Source organism: Narcine bancroftii, chromosome 6 (genome assembly GCF_036971445.1).
Source record: "Narcine bancroftii isolate sNarBan1 chromosome 6, sNarBan1.hap1, whole genome shotgun sequence".
Taxonomy (NCBI): Eukaryota; Metazoa; Chordata; class Chondrichthyes; order Torpediniformes; family Narcinidae; genus Narcine; species Narcine bancroftii.
The window spans coordinates 202,767,485-202,788,471 of NC_091474.1; the positions used below are offsets into that span (position 1 = coordinate 202,767,485).

Here is a 20,987-nt window from a genome sequence, read left to right on the forward strand (position 1 = left end):
CTTTACTCCTTGGGTGGCATGGTTGGTATAGTGGTTGGCACAATGCCTTTACAGCACCAGTGATGAGGGCCAGGTTTCAAATCCTGTGCTGTCTCTAAGGAATTTGTATGTTCTCCCTTGTTTCTATGGGTTTTCCCCAGGGGTTCCAGTTTCCTCCCATCGATCGAAACAGGCCAGGGGTGTAGATTAATTGGGTGTAAATTGGGCAGCACGGACTCATAGGCAGAAATGGCCTGTCACTGTGCTATATGTCTAAATTTTAAAAATTAAATTTAAAGTGTAGGAGGCTGTGGGGGTGAATTTCTTGTGGTATATAAAATAATGAGGGGCAAAAATAGGGTGATTTGTCATAGCTTTTTTTCCTAGTGTTAGGGAAAGTTTTAAAAACAACCTGAGGGGCACCTTTTTTCCAAATACAGTATGGATGTGGAGCAAGCAGCTTGAGGAAGCGGTATAGGCAGGTACAATTGCAATGTTCAAAGGACATTTAAAGTGATACATGGATTAAAAAAAAGATTAGAAGGATTAAGCCAGATGGTACCAGCTGGACGGACAACTTGGTCGGCATGGTCAAAGTGCCCGTTTCCATGCTACGACTCTAATTGGGCGTGTTACCCTTGGTTTCCTATCGATGCTGTGTCCTGCTGAGTTTCTCCAGCACTTTTGTGTATTTCAACAATCTCAGCGTCTGCACTTTCCTATTGTCTATTCTCTTCCTAATTTTTTTTTTAGATCCTTTCATTCTTCGAAATTCCAGTATTATCACGGATGAATCCTCTGCACAGCCTCAAAACCTCTATATTTCCAAATGCCGCTGTGACATTAACTTGACTACTCCCCTCGCTCATTCCAATTTCACCCCCTAGGAACACCTGGGCCTCCACACCAATCTGAACCTCACCGTCAAATCCGCAGATGCCTCGTGCCGTTGCAGTCTGGTGCACTGACCTCTATCTGGCCAAAGTCAGATGACAACTCTCAGACATCTTCTCTCCAACAAGACCCCACCAAAATTCATTAAATCACTGTATCATGCACCATCTCTGAACTCATCACTTCCAATCACCTCCCTGGCACGGCCTCCAACCTTATTGTTTCCCCCCTGTTTCGACCTCCTACCCAAGATCAACAAATTCAATTGTCCCAGAAGACCCATGTGTGTGGGTGCACCTGCCCCCCCAAATTGGTCTCCGTTTATCTTGACTCTGTTTTGTACTCCCTGGTCCAATTCCTCCCCACCTATATCTGGAACACTTCACACGCCCTCCATCACTTCACCAACTTCCAGTTCCATTAACTCAATCTCCTCATATTTACTAGGGATAACCTCTATTCCCCTTGTTTCTTTCTGAACAATAGAGCCAACCAGTCCCCCTCCATCACCACCACCACCCTCCTCTGGCTGGCAGAACTTGTCCTCACTCTCCATAATTTCTCCTTTCACTCATCGTCCTTATCCCCAGCTATTGCACCTTTGGATAAAGGGCTCGCGTCTCCGCGCAGTCCATTCAGCTCCAAGAGTGGGTCTGAGCGACCGGCACCGGGACAGGGACACTCCGCGCACAGCGCCCCTCCGCTGGCCAGAAGAGGGAACTGCCCTGCACGACCGACGCCGGGACGGGGACACTCCGCGCACAGCGCCCCTCCGCTGGCCAGAAGCGGGAACTGCCCTGCACCGGCGAGTCGCCGACGGAGGAGAAATGCTGCCCTTTCACCCCTCGTGCTCAGGATTCAAGATGGAGTCTTGTTGCGTCTGATGAATGCCAGGATCCGGCAGGTGGGTGACAAGATGTGTGGGTGAGGGAGAGAAAGCGTATCCAGAAGTTTCACCAGCGCGGGGTCGAGTGACCCGGCGAGTGAATAGGTTTGATGGTGGGCTCCGGGCTGATGCCGCTCTGCTCGCTCGTCGGCGCAGCGTCGTGGGGAGCAGACGGCCCAAAATGGCCATCAGTGCCAGTCTCGACCCACTCCGTGCATTCTCTGCTGGTTGGGGAGCCACTGAAACGCTTAATGTGACCAAAATACGGGTTTGCCCCAACAGACAAACACTTGATTGTAATTGACGGGCTCTCGTGGTGAAAAATTGGCTTTTATTTATAATTGGGAGGGCCTGACTCAAAAGGTTGCTGTTACTTTTGGAGTTGATTAGACATGACTTGAGTTTATTGCCACTTGGGGGGTGAAACCTCCGTCAATAGGCGGTTAGTTTAATCGGGTTTAAAATGTTCGTTTTCGTATTTTGTCAAAACGTTTTGTTTTATTGATTCCCTCCAGGACTGAAAACGTCATCTGTGTCGTTTAGGTATGTTTGCCTCCCAGTAGGTTTTAACTTTTAAAATGATCAGAATAATTGGCAGCATTCATCGTTTTTTTTTCACTTGAAATGGTCGTATTTGAGAAGTTACTCAGACATTGACGATAAAGAGGCTGGAATCTATTCTGTTTAAAATAATCCTTTTTTCCATTCCCTTTCTCCGTTAATCACAGTGAAGCAGTGATTGTATTATCTTCGTCCAAAAGGTCAATGCATTGAAATGCTTGATGGTTGATGCAAAGGTGATTTCTTTTTAGAAATATTTAACTTACTTTTTCCCATACTGCACTGATGCCCATTAAGTACATTAGTCAGTAATTCATGAATACTAAGGCTTTATATTTATAATGATAAAAGAGCAGAGTGAAAATTTTGAAAACTTCATTGTAAGTAGTTCCTCTTCTTGAATGTTATGTAATGTGAAAACATTGCACTTTAGCACCATGGAATCACAATCAACATTCTTTGGAGTGGGGAGCTGTCAGCGTAGGGATAATTATGACAGGCTTGCAGTAATTAGGCAGCCCAAAAATTAAAGAACAGATTCTGGCGCATCATGATGAAGGGACAAGAGTACCCAATCTCAAATATGGAAAACAAGATGGGTCTTTCTCAAGAGTTTTTTTAATTAACTGGAATTAAAGAATAGTGCCAGGATTATAGTGTACATGTAATTTTCTAACTTTATTAATATATAAAATATTCACCATTATTAATGGGGATTAAAAATGTTGTGTTTAAGATGTTTCCTCCTAAATTTGGGCATGTAGATAAAATTATGATGCCAGAGCCAAACCAGTGATTTTTGTTGGACAATGGATCAGCTTCTGATTGATACAAGATGATCACTCTTTGCAATCTTCTCACATAATTAATATGTGTGATTGGGACAGACTGTTCTGGATGCCTGAAAATCTTAATTCTTGTTCCTCTCATTGTCTTAAGTGATGTGCATTAAAGGTTATTCAATAATGAAAATGTGGTTGAATTTCATTATTTAACTGTGCTGCCACCTCCAAGTGAAACAAACTTACAGCACAATCTTGGAACTACATTTAGGATTGCATGATGTAGCTACTCACTAGGAGAAGGCTAGCACTTTCTCCAAATTAGTCTATTTAAAATCCAATTAGTTTTTTATCTAAAATCTCCAGTTGGTGGGAGTGATGTTTTGTACAATGAAATTTTAAAAAATGATGTGAAATATCTGCAAAGAAGACTAAATATAATAGTTATTTTCTATGTGGTTTTATCGATTATCGACAATAAACAGGAATTCAAAGTTGTATCCTCAGAAAGTTAATGTATCATTAACTGTCAGGCTTTTTAGCGGAATTTGATTTTAAACCTGGTATTCAGGACAGATGTGCTTTGCACATTTTAAAGTTTTAACTGATATTTTTAAAAAAACTCTTCAAAAAGTTACAATTTGTAAGTCTATTGTCAAAAATTGTACATATTTAAAAATATCGCTCCATCCAATAAATAAATGTAAAGAAGGACCCGAGCATTATGGAAGTTCAGGTAATAGAAATTCACCCTTGCACACTTCACAAACTGGTACCAAATATCTAAGGTATGGAGTAAAAATTCAACACTGCAAAATTTATGTGGGAAAAAAAAATAAAGACAATTTCTTTCAACTCTCATTTCTTGATGCACATGATTTTGTGTTGTGATTAATTTGAATAGATCCATTTTCTAGGAATGCAGCTCTTTCTCACCCCACCCCCCCACCCCCCCCCCCCCCCCCATCCATTATGGATTGTTGAGCTTGTAGTTGTTTGTGAGTTGAAGAAACACTAAGTTTAATAATTCAGTCCAAACATTAAGTTTAATAATTCAACACTTCAGATCAGATGGTGCTATCCTTGGTCGAAAATGCAAACTGACCTGCTGATCCAGAGAGAGGAAAAGAAACTCCCCAGCCTCGTGCTGCTAGTCTGCTGCTTGGACCCCATCATGCCCCTGGGCTCTCACAAGAGCCCGAACCTCCAAATGACAGTTTGGGGACTAAGTTGCATGATCCACCACATGATCCTCCACCTCAGAGCCGGAATATTGGAAGTAGTTAGGTTATCGAGTTGAAGGTGGATTTTGTCGTGATGGTGGATGCCCTCTGCAGTGAGGTTGTGCTGCCTGCACTGGTTGGTCAATGTCCAAGTGTGCCGGCTTGAAATGGTCCATGGAGACAATTTTGTGTCTACTGACCATGTCGATGATGAAAACCATGGCACTGTTTTGCAGTACTCTGAAGGGCCCTCATATGGCTTTTGTAGAGGTGTACAGTGGGAATTTCGGCAAAGGAAAAACGTACTGGCAGTCCTGGAGGTCAGGTGGGACGTACGTGGTTGTGAGGCCATGCTGGGACTGGAAAAAGCATGCCCACCTTCCCATGGAGGCATGCCAGCATGGTCATGGGCGGTTCTTGATGTCCACGTGCTACCGAGATGAAGTCCCCTGGGACCTTAAGAGGGGTCCTGTACACCAGCACAACTGAGGAAGTTACGAGGTCCCCCTTTGAGGCAGTGCATAAGCCTAGCATGACCCATGGCAATCCGTCCATCCAGTCTGGGTCTGTGAGCCATGCCTTGAGGGATGTTTTCAAGTGCTGGTGAAAATGTTCCACTATGCCCTTTGCTTTAGGATGGTAGGCCATTGTGTGATGCAACTTAGTGCCAAGCAGCTGGGCCATTGCTGACTACAGCACAGGTGAACTGTGCACTTCTGTCAGAGGAGATGTCTGCCAGCAAGTCAAAATGGGCTATCCAGTGTGCGGTGAGGGCACATGCACAGGTCACAGTGGAGGTGTCCAAGAGTGGGATGGCCTCTAGCCATCGCTGAATCTTGGGAGGTTTGACAGGGGATGCACACTCTGGCCCAGTTGCCGACCTGTTTGTGCAATCCATGCCACGTGGACTTGGCTGCAGTAAATTTCTTTGTTGCCCAAATGGAAGGGTCAGTACTATGCCGTGAACCATAGCAAAGATCCAGCATCCCCAAGCAGCAGGGATGATGGGTCTGGTGGCTGTTCTGTAGTCACATCATGGAGGAGTGTGGTGTCAGCAGGCCCAAATCTCATATCCTCTAATTTTAGGTCTGAGATGGCAGTGCGGTAGATGAGCATTTCTTTATCCTCTCGCATGGATGAGTAGTCGACACCTTGGGCCAGACTGTGGATAGCATTGATGGCCTTGCGGGATAACACATCTGCGACCTGGTTGCTTTTGTCTGTGATGTGCTGGACGGAAGTCGTGTATTCCGAGATGTAGGTCAGGTGGTGCTGCTGTCGGGCTGACCTAGCATCAGACGCTTTGGCAAAGGTAAACATGAATGGTTCGTGGTCCTTGAAAACCATGAAATCCCTGCCCTTGAGAAAGTAGTTGAAATGCTGGATGGTGAGGTAGAGAACGAGGAGCTCCTGGTTGAAAACACTGTATTTCTGCTCGGGTGATGACTGAAAAAGGCAAGGGGCTGCCAGCTACCAATGATCAGTTGTTCCAGCACTCCACCCATGGCTATGCCAGATGCATTGACCATGAGAGCGGTCAGTGTATTGGCCTGTGGATGTACCAGCGTTGTTGCCTTTGCCAGTGCTTCCTTGGTGTTGTCGAACACGATCATGCCCACGTCATCCCAAACGAGCTCTTTCAGCTTGTTGGCCAGAATCTTGGAAAGCGGTTGCATTATCCTGGCTGCTGCTGGCTCGAAACAGTGCTAGTAGATGACCAAGCTGACAAACTCTTGGAGTCCCTTCACAGTAGTGGGTTTGGGAAACTTTTATATAGCCCTGACCTTGGATGGGAGCGGACTGCTACATGCTGGTAGCTAAGAAAGTTGATGGAATTGAGGCCAAAATGACACTTGGCAAAGTTGATCACCAGACCATGCTCAACAAGTGCGCCTGGCAATGCCTTTGGAAAGCTTGGCAACTTTCTTGAGGTTGAAAGGCATGCGCCGTCTTGAGAGCCCTCTTGGGGATGTGTGAGTGGACTGGAATCTGATAGTAGCCATGTACCAGGTTGCTCTTGGAATAAACCTTGGCACCATCCGGGTGTGCCATGAAGTCCTGGATACCCATTAGTTGTGGTGACCTCATTAAGACGCTGGTGGTCCCCACAGGATCTCCAGCTCTCAGATGTTTTGCGAACCATGTGAAGCAGGGATGCCGCAGGCTGTCTGAGAGGCACACTATATACCCATTTTCTCATCCTGTGGAACTCATCTTCTACCAGTTGGAGCTTATTGTGGTGGGGAGGGGGGCAGCCTACTTGTGTATGCATGGATTCGTAGTCCGGTGGTGGGGATATGGTGCTGCACCCCACGTTTGGGCTGGCCGTTGTGAACTTGGGAGTTATGATGTCTGGGAAATAGGCTAGGATCCTGTCATATTTGCCGGAGAAGGTCACTGAAGTGGAGTACAGTCAATTTGGCATGGCACTAGCCGATATGTTAATGGTAAGAGGAAAGCTAGAGACAAAATTGGTCCCTTAGAAAATCAGAGCGGAAAACTGTGTGTGGAGCCTAGAGAAATAGGGGAGATATTGAACAGTTTCTTTTCTTCAGTATTCACTAAGGAGAAGGATATTGGGAGATGTGAGATAAAAAAAGCAAATTGGGTAAATATGGGGAATATAGAGATTACAAAAGGTGTAGCTTTAAGGCTTTTGAAGAATATAAAGGTGGATAAGTCTCCGGGACCAGACGGGATCTTCCCCAGGACATTGAGAGAAGTGAAGGAGGAAATAGCAGAGGCTCTGGCTGTAATTTTCCAAATGTCATTAGATATGGGGATAGTGCCGGAGGATTGGCGCATTGCGCATGTGGTTCCGTTATTTAAAAAGGGTTCAAGGAGGAAGCCTGGCAACTTTCGGCCTGTAAGTTTGACGTCTGTGGTAGGTAAATTAATGGAGAAAATTCTTAGAGATAGTACTTATAAACATCTGGATAGACAGGGTCTGATCAGGAGCACTCAACATGGATTTGTGGGAGGAAGGTCATGTTTGACCAATCTGATTGAATTTTTTGAAGAGGTGACTAGGAATATGGATGAGGGTAGCGCAGTGGATGTTGTCTATATGGACTTCAGTAAGGCCTTCGATAAGGTACCACATGGAAGGTTAGTTAGGAAGGTGCAGTCTTTAGGTATAAATTTTGAGATAGTCAAATGGATTGAACATTGGCTGAAAGGGAGAGGCCAGAGAGTGGTAGTGGATAATTGTCTGTCAGGTTGGAGGCCGGTGACCAGTGGTGTGCCTCAAGGATCTGTATTGGGCCCATTGTTGTTCGTTATATACATTAATGATCTAGATGATGGGGTGGTGAATTGGATTAGTAAATATGCAGACGATACTAAGATAGGTGGAATAGTGGATAATGAAGAAGGTTTTCAAGGATTGCAGAGGGATTTGGGCTGCTTAGAAAAGTGGGCTGAAAAATGGCAGATGGAATTTAATGCTGATAAGTGTGAGGTGCTTCATTTTGGTAAGAAGAATCAGAATAGGACATACGTGGTAAATGGGAGAGCATTGATGAATACAGAAGAGCAGAAAGATTTAGGAGTAACGGTACATCGTTCCCTGAAGGTAGAAACTCACGTGAATAGGGTGGTGAAGAAGGCTTTTAGTATGCTGGCCTTTATCAATCATTGCATGGAATATAGGAGTTGGGAGGTGATGTTGAGATTGTATAAGACATTGGTGCGGCCTAATTTGGAGTTCTGTGTGCAGTTCTGGTCGCCTAATTATAGGAAGGATATAAACAGAGTGGAGAGAGTGCAGAGAAGGTTTACCAGAATGTTACCTGGGTTTAAGCATCTAGAGTATAGGGAGAGATTAGACAGATTAGGTCTTTATTCTTTAGAGCGTAGAAGGTTGAGAGGGGATTTGATAGAAGTATTTAAGATTATGAAAGGGATAGACAGAGTGGATGTGGATAGACTATTTCCGTTAAGAGGAGGAAAGATTAAAACAAGAGGACATGAGTTAAGAATTAAGGGGCAGAGGTTTAGAGGTAACATGAGGGGGAACTTCTTTACTCAGAGAGTGGTAGCCGTGTGGAATGAGCTTCCGGGAGAAATAGTGGCGGCGGAGTCAATTGTATTATTTAAGAAAATGTTGGACAGGTATATGGATGAGAAGAAGATGGAGGGTTATGGGCATTGTGCAGGGAGGTGGGACTAGAGAGGGGTGTTTGGTTCGGTGCGGACTAGAAGGGCCTAATGGCCTGTTTCCGTGCTGTAATTGTTATGTTATATGATTTGAAGGTCTTAGAAGTGATGAGATGTTGTCCTTTCAAATTGACCTGCAGGGTGTGTGCCCAGAGAAAATTGGCACCCAGCACTGGTTGTGAGATGTCAGCAATGGTAAAGGTCCACTTGAAAATGGAGTTAAAGTTGAACAGACCCCATATGTCCTGATTCTGCTACTGTTGGCAGTGATCAGGGGAGGCCCTTTTTTTAGGAACGAGTATACGAGTGTCGATGTTTGGGGTGGGAGGCAACACACTGACATCTGCTTCTGTGTCAATGAGAAAACACTACCCTGAATGATGATCCCAAATGTAGAGGACTCTATTTTTTTAGCCAGCCATCTTTGACACTACTGATGGCCAGCCAAGATGTTTCCGGGATGTGTGCAGGGTGGTCGCCATCAGCCGGCCGTGGAACTCCATCTTTGGTGGTAGTAGCATCACTTGTCCTTACTGGTGCTCTTTGAGGCTGACGTCACTGTCACCCTTTCTGTGGAGGCTGGGGCTGTCCATATCACCCGGTGAAGCATAGCTACCATCCAGTTGATGGTTGCTTCTCCCTGCTGTTTGGCTTGCCATATTACGTCTGCACGGGCTGCCAGTTGTCGGGGTCGGTGAAATCATCATCTGAGAGGAGCAGGCAGATGTCTTCAGGCATTTGTTTGTGGAAACCCTGTTCGAAGAGGAAGCATGTCCTGTGTCCATCCATCAAGGCAAGCATTTTGTTCATGAGCGTAGACAGTTTGCGGTCACCTCTGCCATCCTTGTGCAGCAGTTTTGCCGCCTTATTGTGGAGGGAGAGACTGAATGTATGCTTGAGGAGCATTTTGATCCCTTCATATTTGTCGGTTGGTGAAGGTAATCGATGATGCATCTAGCAGTTTCCTGGTCCAGCGTACTGACCACGTAGTAGTACTTTGTGGCGTTGAAAGTTATCTGGCATGTATGGAATTGGGCTTTGGCCATACTTGTGGTTGTGATGCCGAGAAGATGGGCAATTTGAGTGAAACTGCATTCTGTAGATCTGAATTGTCTCCTTCCAGCATTTTGCAAACCAAAAGAGGCCATTTTGGATCGTCGGAGTCACCACTGTAGTTGTTTGTGAGTTGTACAAACACTAAGTTTAATAATTCAACAATTCAGTTTAAATGTTGTTACCCATGGTCAAAAACACAAGCCGACCTGCTAATTAGGAGAGAGGAAACAAAACCGGCCAGCCTCACACTGCGAGTCTGCTGCTTGGACTCCATCATGCTCTCGCAAGAGCCCGAACCTCCGATCGACAATTTGAGAACTAAGTGGCGTGATCCGCCACAAGCTATTATATAGTTTTCTTGTTTATCTGCAAAAATTACAGTTTACTGAAATGAAAGTAAGCATACTGCAGATGCTGGAAAAATGAAATAAAAGTAAAATGTATAAACTCAACAGATCTGGCAGCATCTGTGCAAATATAAAGAATCAATGTTTCAAGTTGATGACTCTTCATCAGAACAGGGAAAGAGTGATAACTTGTTTAATAGAACATTGGTTTTCTATCCCTTTAAAGGGCCATCAGGAAGTGTATATCATAACATTTGTGCAATCTGGCTTTGAAGATGAGGAACAAAAAAATTCAGTTCTGTGAGAACTTTAGAATGATACTTTTATGCTCTCTATTGATGTATTTTTCAAATGTGAAATGCACTGCTGTATTTATTGGTTATCTATTTGCTTGGACTGCATGGATAACATAATTTTATTTTTTAAAAATAAATTTAGAACCACACAAATAAAGCACATAATGAAAAATAATTCAAATCAATATAAATGGCATATAAAAAGAAAAAAGGACAAGAACACCTCCCTTTATACCACACTCCTTCCTCTATCCCCACAAAGAAAAAAAGGAAAGAAAAAAAATAAGGAGACAAGAGACCCTCAACAACGGTGCTTATTACTTTAAAGTTTCTTATGGTATACTTAGATCTTAAGGAGAAGAGGAGTGTCAGAGCTTCATTTAAATATTATCACCCATATTGTGTTAATATGGGCTCCATATTTTCCAAAATAAATAATATTTGTCTCTTAAATTATAAGCAATTTTCGCAAGTGGTATACAACTCCGAACTTCAGTGTTCCATCTTTCTATTCCCATATATGTATCCGACTTCCATGTTATGGCAGTACATTTTCTTGCTATTGCTAAAGCAATTTCGATGAACTTAATATTTTATAGATTTAAAGCCACAAAAAAATATGTTCATTTTACAAGTATATAATTCAAATCCCAATTCATGTGATATATATATATAAAAAAAAAGATAGAAATATAGATCTGTCCAGGACCCATCCTCCACATCCCATACTACCCCCTAATGAAAGAAAGAAAGGGACCAGAACTCTTCAACAGAAGTTTTATTACTATAATATTTCATAATATTGTATATATAGAGTCCTTTATTAAATATGTGTTCGCACATATTGCAGACATAAACAGTGGAGTTTGTTAGAATGGGGTTGCAGCAATTGGGAGAAATGCATTTTTCCTTCCTCTTACGAGTTTAATATTTTGTTCTTTTCAACTATTTTACTGTATTTGACATGATAAATGGATTACTATGTGTTTACAGTGATTTTCTTTGCATAATTCACATAACTAAGACAGGAATTTCTTTTATTTCACTTTCAAGAGGGCAACTGTTAACATTTCTCAATTTGTATAGCATTTAAGTAATAGAGATTTAAAAAGTGGATTTTGAAATGAGAACACAGTGCAATTAATCACAGTATTTAGATGTATCTTTATAACACTTATTGTAAGCCAGTTGAATAACTTTGGAAGTTATAGAATTTAATATAACACATTTATGCTTTCTAAACCTAGTTGTGCTACAGGAAGGAAATTCTTAATTTAATAAAAAGATTAAATTAAAATTAAATTTAGACATCAGCATGGTAACAGGCCATTTAGGCCCACGAGCTAGTGCTGCCCAATTACACCCAATTAATCTGCAACCCCCAGTACGTCTTGAGCGTATGAGGAATGGTTGGGATTTAGATGTCGACTTTGTGTTCTTTGATTCAGCTATCTCAGAGGTTTCCAAACTTTTTTTGTATGCTGTCCCCTTGGCCTCCAGGCCACATTCTGAGGCACCCCCTTCCCACCCCCCCCTCAACCATACAATGGCTTTGATGGGTGGGAAGATAGTGGTGGCGGTAGGCAGGGTGGGGGGGTAGTGACGGCGCTGAGAGGGGGCATGGTGGCGGTGCTGAGAGGGAGGGTGGTGACTGCAGCGCTGAAAGGGGGGTGGTAATTGCACTGGGGGAGGGGTGTTAGTGACGCCAGTACAGCATGGCATCCACCGAGACCAGATCTCGCGAGAACGCCTTGTCGCTGTTTATTTTGCTCACTACTGCCACCCCAAGTCTGGCTGGAAAATTACTGCACTGCCTTCTTCATTAAACTGCAGCAAACTGAATAATAAAAAGACTGAAGGTCCACAATGCTCCCTATTTCCTCACCACCTCCTGGATCTTTCCACCACCCACAGAGTGTGGGGGTGGGGGGCGGTGGGGTGCAGGGGAAGTGCCAGCACCCACTTTGGGAATCACTAAGCTACCTGATGCTTTAAAAAAAAAATCAAAAAAGCATCTGCAATGTGCAGGGAAAAAAATAATCTAAACAAAGTATCATAATTTTGGTTCTTATTTCTCTACAAAACCAAGGCCAGATCTATTGCTGAATAGCAAATAACCTTTGAACTCACCCACTTTACTTTGTCATCATCAAGTTGAAACTTGATGGCAAGCTTTTTTTGCATGAAATTGCACTTTATATAAAATTTGTATATTAAACCTCAGACACATGCACTTAAACGCTGAATGCCTATTAGCTCTGTCAATTTGAAATGGTCTTGTCTTCAAAGCTTTCAATTTAAAAGCTCTGATCTTTGTTCAGAATTTTATCTGCATTAAGTTGGGTGACAGTCTCGCAGTCCTTCACTTTCTCAATACCCCAGTTTTAGCCTTTGCATCCATTATCTCTTGTATCTATTTTTGTTCATTATTTGGCTCCTCCCCATTTAAAAAAAAGTCTTAAAACTTGTATCTTTCAACTATCCTTGAGCTCCCTCTGCATTTGAACATATATAACCATATAACCATTTACAGCACAGAAACAGGCCATGTCGGCCCTTCAAGTCCGTACCGGTTCACTTGAACAACTCCACTAGCTCCTCCGCAAACTCCTGAGGAAGTAGAGGCTTTCTTCATGATGCCATTGGTGTCTTGGTTCCAGGAAAGATCTTCCGAGATAGTGACTCCCAAGAACCTACATTTGCTCATCCTCTCAGACAATTAAAATTTGACTTTAACAGTTGAACCAAAAATATTGTTTCTTTTGACACATGACATGTATGTCCTATTTTAATATGAGGCACCTCACATTTATCTACATCTTGGCTAATTCTTCCTTTGAAGTATCAGCATAATTTTCTACTTAAAATGTTGTATAAGTATTTTTGTATTTGAAATCTTAAAGGGAGATTAACACTTTTGGCAGCAATTTTGTATGTTCCAAATTGTAATATTCCTAACCTTGTAAATTATAGTATTCATTTTCAGCTGGCATGTTACTTGACTAAATAGTGTCAAGCCAGATTTTCCCAGTCTACCTGCATGTTGAAATACCCCATAAGCAACTATTATTACCATTCTGACATGCCAATCTTAACTCCTGATTTATTTTGCCTCCTAGCTACTGTTCTGGGGCCTGTATATGATTCCCATTATGACCACAGATCCATAGACGATATGAGCAGTAAAGATTTTTACCCACATTTTTGTATATACAAAATATCAGCAGCTTGTTGTTTACACCTGTCACAGCCACTGTTTTGACCTAAAAAGCGTAATTACAAATGTTTGATGTAGGAAATGTGAGTACACATGGATAGGAAGTGCATGATGCCCATAGGATATTTAGCATTTCTTTTAAATTAGGATAGCTTTAAAATTGAGCTAGTAATAAGATTGTCATAGTAAGTGCAATGAATGTTTTAATGTGTAATACACAATAAAATGCAGGACTTTTTCTTTGTAGGTGAACATTTTATTTTGACAGTTAATCCTGAAGATCAGAATGGTTCGATCTAATTCTAGATCTCATTCATCGAGATCAGGGTCTCGTTCTTGCTCCAGCTCTAGATCAAGATCTCATTCCAGATCCCGTTCCAGGAAAAAGAGATACAGGTATGGGTTTTATATATGATTTGCATCTTAATTCATGGTTTTGGTGCTTGTTTAGACTGGCGAATTATGACCTTTAAAATTCTGCTTCATGGTTGTATTGTATATTTATATCCAAAAATACTTTTATCTTAAGAGTTTAGGATAAAAATATTAATGATTAGATCCGTAACCTTGAAGGATTTGTGAAACTGCTTTTTTTTGTCCAAAGTCTAATTTGGAAGAATGAAGCTGAGAATAGAACAGTTGTCATTGTCCAGGGTCAAGAGGTAGTACTCCTAAGTCAGATGCAGATTTATGACTACTGTGGTTTATTAAGCCCAGAACAGGTGCTCCTCAACTTAAGATGGGGATACATTCCGGAAAACTCATCATAGGTTTAAAAAAATTAATAAGTCAAAAAAGAATACCTTGTAAAAACACCAACAGTGCTGTATCAGTCACCACACTGATACTACTGCCCTAATTACTTAGGTTCATCTATCCTATTCAGATTAAATATAAAGCTCCTCCTGTTGAGTTGTACAATATTTCTAGTTTTTAATCATACAGATCTTTAAGATTTTTATTTATATTTAAGCTTTTATGCGAGGATTTTGAAAGAAAATAAATATAGATAAAATGCATATAACTGGTTAAACACCATTTATTCATGTTATTACATGGTGGGGTTTTTTAATGTATGTGCTTAAAATGTGGTACAGGCCATCACCAGATTATAAATACCAGACTTATGGACAGTACCAATAAATTCATTAAAATCAAAAGTCTGATGTATATACATATATAATTTTGTACTTACAAAGGGCAGCATTTGTTTCCTATTTCTCCACTTTTAATAATATTCTTATCTGCTTTTGATATCATTTATTATAATAATGTTGAGAATGGATACCATATCGAGTGGTTCTTGTATATTTTCTGACTTGTGGACAAAATCAAATCATGGACATCTGGAAGAATAGAATCAGTTTGTAACCCAGGGACATCATGTATCTACTGGGAGATTGCCATGTACACTAATAGTTTTTATTTTTAATATTGTAAATGTGAGTATGTGTGTGATATGCTATAAATTACATATCACATTTATTCCTAAATTATTTGAATTACACGTTGATCTGACCAAAACGTGATTCAGTGATGCAATGGTATTTTTAATAATTCCAAATGATATATTTTATACTTTAAAGTGCACATTGCGATGCTACCATTCTTTTCAATGTACTTTTATAGAATCAATTGTCAGTAGATTTTGTAACAGGTTTGGCAGATTTATGAAGAGCAGTTAAAACTCTGAGAAGTTTTTATATTTAAAAAAAAGTAAACTGTTTTAAAAAGCTAATAGGGAGAATTCTGGGAATTTCAGACTGTGTCATGCATCATTGATGGGCATACTATTGGAGAGGATTCTTATGGACAGGATTTACGGGCATTTAGAAACTTGTAGTCTTTTTAGGAATAGTCAGCCTAGCTTTGTAGGGGTAGGTCGTATCTCATGAGCCCAATTGCAGGCATGTGAATTTTCAGCATTTTTAAACTTAATTTTCTGTGTTTTTAAATGGTTTCCATGCTCAAGAGCTTGGATTGGGGCCCATCAGTCTTCTCACTGCTGCTTTTGAGCAAAAGTGCAGTGAACCTCGGGCAGCAGCAGGGACCTTTGGCTCCAAATCAATAGATCTCACCAGGATGCCTCACAGGTTGATAGAGTAGTTAAGAAGACCTATGGTATGCTGGCCTTCATTAGTTGGGGGGGATTGAGTTCAAGAGTTGTGAGGTAATATTGCTCTGTAAAACTGTGGTGAGACTACACTTGAAACATTTGTCTTCCGTTTGGGACACCTCATTACAGGAAGGATTTGGAAGGTGTGGAGAGGGTGCAGAGGAAATTTACCAGGATGTTGCATGGATTGGAGAACATGTCTTATTCGGTAAGGTTAGCAGACCTATGGCATTTCTCTTTGGAGCGAAGAAGGATGAGTGGTGACTTAATAGAGGTCTACAAGATTATGAGAGGCATAAATAGGGTGGACAGCCAGCACCTTTTTTCCCACAGTGAGAGTAACAAACATTAGAGGATATCTGTACGAAGTGAAGGAAGGAATGTTTAGGGGAGAATCAGTGGTAGGTTTTTAATATATATATAGTGGGTGCCTGGAATGTGTTGCCAGGGGTGAAGGGCTGGTTCAATGGGGATATTTAAAAGGCTATTAAGCACATGGATGAAAGAAAAATAGAGGGATATAAGGTAGGGGAGGTTTTGAAAACTGAATAATGCTAACTACAGTTTTTTTGAATAAGGAAGCTGCCAGAGTTCAGGACAAGTTTAGATCTCACCGTGGCAGAAGGGGAATTTAAAATTCAAGTGATTTACTAAAATCTGTACAACTAGACTCAGTTGCAGTATTTGCATATAGCTAGATTGCCATAAGGCAAATAAAACTTTCTGATATCCTTCAGGGAATGAAATCTTCTCTTCATGCCTGTCTGGACTATATCTGATTCTAGGTTCAGCAAAATTGTTGATTCATCACTACACATTCTGTTAGGTGAAATTACCGATGCATTAATCAATGTCAGTGTTGCTAGTAATATCCCATTTTGTATCTAAATAAATAAACAAGACTCTTGCAGTGAGTTCCAGATCATAACCACTTTCTCCACATTTTAAAAAATGTTTCTTATTCCCTGGCATCTTTTGCCCATGATTTTAAATTTACATCCCTTAGCCCACAAACCATGTGCATATGGGAATTGATCTGAATCCATGGTAGTTTTGAATACCTCTGTCACTTCCCTCAATTTTCTTTATTCTGAGGATAACATTCCTAGGTATTCAATCATGTTATAGAAATTTCTTACCCATGGAACAAATTGGATTATTCATTTATCTCTTATTAAACCTGCCATCTCAGTCACTTATATCCTTCCTAAAGTGTTGTGACCAGAATTAAAAGGTAAAAATAAAAATAAAGGTTCCATTATTGTCATGTAATACTCATTTAGAATGTAACAAACATGAAATTCTCATCTGTTGAGAGAAAATTAGACCTGTGACTAATCTAGTTTATTTTACTAAAGATTAATAAATACTCTTCCTTTTCCTGTATATTTGAAGCCCATGATGCCATGTGCTCTTTGACACATCCTATAATTTTAAGTTTCATGCTTATTTACACCCATTTTCCTCTGCTTACGCATAGCCCTTAGGACTCTGCTATTTAATTTGTACTATCTCTCATTCTTTCTGCCAGATCTATCATTCACACACTTTTCTGCATTAAATTTTGCAGCCTGGTCTTTTACCTTGCCACCCTGCCTGTTCACGTTCCTCTCTAAATGCCATTAGATATTGCTATTTGTATCTGCTTCCATTATCCTGCCCTGATGGTATGTTCTAAGCATCTACCAGTCTGTGTTCAGTATAAAAAAAAGTGCTTCGCAAATCTTTAAATTTCCCCTCTCTCACCTTCATTCTATGTTCTTTTAATATTTGACATTTACATCTTGGGGAAAAAGACTATCTACCCTATTTATGTTTGTCATAAGTTTATACTTTTTTGTACGGTTGCCTCTTGGCCTCTGATCCTCTCTTTTGGCTATTTCAACTATGCTATGCTTAATATGTTAGAGAGTTGTTTACAAAACTTTTTAATAGCAGTTTAGCTGCTGTTCATCCAATTACTCTATAGCACAAGAAGTAAAACTATCCTTTAGCATCTTATGGCGATCACCTATTTAAAGCCATCCCCCCCCATAAGTAAAAGTGAAAATTTCATTAATTTCTAAAATATGCTTACATTTCAGTCAAGAAAAATAGTGTAATGAAAAGCATTGTAGTATAATTCAGTGAGAGGTCTTCTGGAATATTCCTTTGATTAAATAATGCTATTGTTGTGATATCTTTTCTGTGGGTTCTCAGCTCCAGATCACGTTCTAGATCCTACTCCCGATCTCGCAGTCGGGATCGTAACTATTTCAGAGACTATCGAGATTATCGTGGTAACAGAGGAATGAGACGTCCTTATGGTCATCGTGGAAGAGGGCGAGGCTATTACCAAGGAGGACCTCGATATTATCGAGGTGGTTATAGACTTAACTGGCAGAATCGAAGACTGTCTCGCAGTCCACGACGAGGCCGTTCAAGGTCAAGAACGCCAAAACATAGATCAATCTCTCAACGATCCAGAAGTCGATCTCGACATTCACGCAGATCCTCTTCTGCCAGATCGCCTGGTTCATCAACCTCCAGATCTTCTTCACGTCACAGCAGATCTCCAGTGTCTTCAAAACAGCGCAGGTCAACTGACAAACGAGGGAAAAAAATTGATAGAACTGCTCTACAAGAGGAGACTGGAAAAAATAAGCAAACAGAAAAGGCTGCAACGAATATCAAATGTGATTCTGATACTACAAAGGTGTACAGTGAGTTTCGCAAAACTCCTCCCATTCGAAGTGAAAGCTGGGCAGGACTTTCAACCTACAATGACAATAGTCCACGATCTCATCACAGTTTATCTTCACTTCCTAGCCCATCCAGTCTTAGTCCTACACGTTCCATTCCTTCCCTTCATAGTTTCTCACACATTGGACTACCCAGGTTAGGTTCATCGAAGGCCAGTCCACTGTCGTCAAGTTTGCAGCACAGCCCTGAACAGCATAGTTCCTCAGGGCACAGTGCTTCACAATACAGCCCTTCTCAGTGCAGTCCAATACAAAAAAGCCCTGCAAAACTTGTTTCAACTCAGCACAGTGTTCCAAGGGAAGAAGGTCAACTGAAACAGTCTGCTTTTTCGGGTGATGCTGTAGGCCTGGAATTTATTAAATCCAAGTACCTGAAAAGGTAACTGATCGTTTTTGTTTAAATTTTGCTTTTTGGAAACAATTTTTGCTTTCAAAACAAGCTTAGTATAAATATTCAAAAATTATTGTAGAATGGAAATGGATATAGGATAATTTATCATTATTATTACAGAATTTGGTGGTTTCCTCTGGTTTAAAAATTATTTGTAGTGAACCATATTTTCTGCATTTTTATTGCGTCCTTTAATCCATCTCTTCAACAACAAAAAAAAGCAAGCAATTGTTTTTTGTCTATAGACAAAGTGAGAAATAGTGACCTTGAAACAACTAGATTGTTTCTTCTTTAGAGAAGGAATCTGCTATCAGTCTGGGTTTAAAGTCACTCCAGACCCAATACATACTTGGCCTCTGCCTGGCCAGTTAGAGATGGACAATAAATCCTGGCTTTGCCAGCTGTGTCCACATCCTGTGCATGGATTAATAATACGAATAAACATTTATTTTGTGTAGCTCTAGCTACTTGTTTTGTTGTTGGCCCTACTGAAATTCATTCTAAATTTAGAAGGAAAATGTCTATGGTTAGTGTTGAACAAATTACTTTGTATAATAACGAGTAAGTTGCACTGTTCTGTAAATTGGAGGAGCTAGGAATCATCAAATTAGCTGTGCAGAAGTTGTACCAAATAGGCTTTAAAGAGTTTGAGAAATCAAACATGAATTAATTTTATCAATTAAATGGCTCTATGTGTGGGTAAAAACACATTACAGAAATAATGGAAATTTTACAAGCTGCTAGAGCATTTCATTCTGTATGGACTTCAATTCCCATTTCAATAGCATTCACATTTTCAAAATCTTAATTGTACCGCTGCAGAAGAATGTGTCTTGCATTTTACATTGCCTTTTTTCTCTCTAAATAGGTATGCCGAGAAAGAGGAGTGTAGAACCTTTGTGCTGGATAGAAGTGATGGAAGAGAGAAAGATACTGAAAAAGAAAGGGGTTTGGACAAAGACAGGGCAAAGGGAAGGGAATGGGGGGATAAAGGAGGAATAGATTATGGTAGCTCTAAAAATGAGTATGTTAGGAAAGAAGCTGAGAAAATGTATTTAACTGAGTCTCCAGAGAGGCGCAGACAATTTATTTTGGTTGGGTTAACTGATGAAATGGCTGAACTAGACAGTCATAGACCTAAATTTAAATATACGGTGATCAATGATAAGGACAAAAATGTTGATAGAGATATTGGCTATGATGAAGATAAATATAATACAAAAATTGTAATCAAAAGAGAAAAAGAGCCAGGTAGATTTGAAGATGAAAGATCTTTCAAATTTAATGTGGCCAGCTTTTCATCAAGTGTAATTAGAGAGAAACTGAGGGAAGAAGACAGGTATGCAGAGAAAAAATATGAGGAAAGAATAGTGCCAAAGAAAGAATCTATTTCACCTGAGCCAATGAAAGGTGAAAACTTAAAAGAGCTCTATGATACATGCTCTTCGTTGCCACAACCAAAAAACATGGATGTCAGAGACAGGGATAAAATGTGTTTCACAGAGGAAAGTCCACCCAGAATGAAAACCTTACCCACTGCATCCTGTCAACCTGACGTGAAATTGAAAATGTCTGCCTCCCAGTTTGAAGATTCTGCTCTGTAAGTCAGTGCTCATTTCATTTGTGCTATAGTTACTTTTTGTGAAAGATTGTTGTTGAATTGTTGCATGCATGCTTCAAAAATGCAATTTATCTAAAAATGCATTGTTGTACTTTTATTTACCAATTAGTTTGAATGAACACGTGCTGTTATCTCCATTCTATTCCTTTTGGTTGATTAAAATCGAATAGATCAGTGGTTCTCAACCTTTTTCTTTCCACTCACATACCACTTTTTAAAGTTTTCCCTATGCCATCTGTGATTAGTAAGGGATTACTTAAGGTAGTATGTGGGTGGAAAGAAAAAGTTTGAATACCACTGTTTTAATCGTACCTAATTGACTCGTTATGTGCACGGTTTCATAACTCCAAAGGAAATGGGCCAATGACAGTTTTTCTCAAGCAAAATATTTCAGTAACAATTTGGTCTAGAGCAGTGAATCTCAAACTTCTCTTCCCACTTACGTCCACCTTAAGCAATCCCTTACTAATCACAGAGTACTAATTGCAGAGGGATTACTTAAAGTGGTATGTGAGTTGAAAGAAAAAAATTGAGAACCACCAGAATAGATAATTGTTAATAATGATTGATTGAGTTTTCCATCTACTCCCTGTAGTTATGTAATATTGTCAGAGGGACATGAAAATAGAAAAACCCCAAGTTCGGCAAAGGATAAAATTTATCTTCCTCTTGAGCACCATGTATGATTTTAAAAACTATTCTGGGGTTAGTGTGGAGGA

General features: G+C 40.5%; 1 protein-coding gene across 6 annotated transcripts in view; it reads left to right on the forward strand.

Moving 5' to 3' along the window:
- The first annotated feature begins 1,677 nt into the window (after positions 1-1,677).
- LOC138736961 (bcl-2-associated transcription factor 1-like) overlaps positions 1,678-20,987 on the forward strand; it is a 57,174-nt gene continuing 37,864 nt past the window's right edge. For 2 of the 6 annotated variants that reach the window (XM_069887230.1, XM_069887234.1), the window contains exons 1-4: positions 1,678-1,777; positions 13,647-13,795; positions 17,715-18,635; positions 19,516-20,247. In XM_069887230.1, coding sequence (XP_069743331.1) covers positions 13,686-13,795; positions 17,715-18,635; positions 19,516-20,247 — 1,763 coding nt within the window. In that variant the 5' untranslated portion in view covers positions 1,678-1,777; positions 13,647-13,685. Of the gene's footprint in view, positions 1,778-2,274; positions 2,303-2,487; positions 2,557-13,646; positions 13,796-17,714; positions 18,636-19,515; positions 20,248-20,987 lie in introns of all 6 variants that reach the window. The other 4 variants (XM_069887232.1, XM_069887231.1, XM_069887233.1 and 1 more) reach the window with 4 other exon arrangements.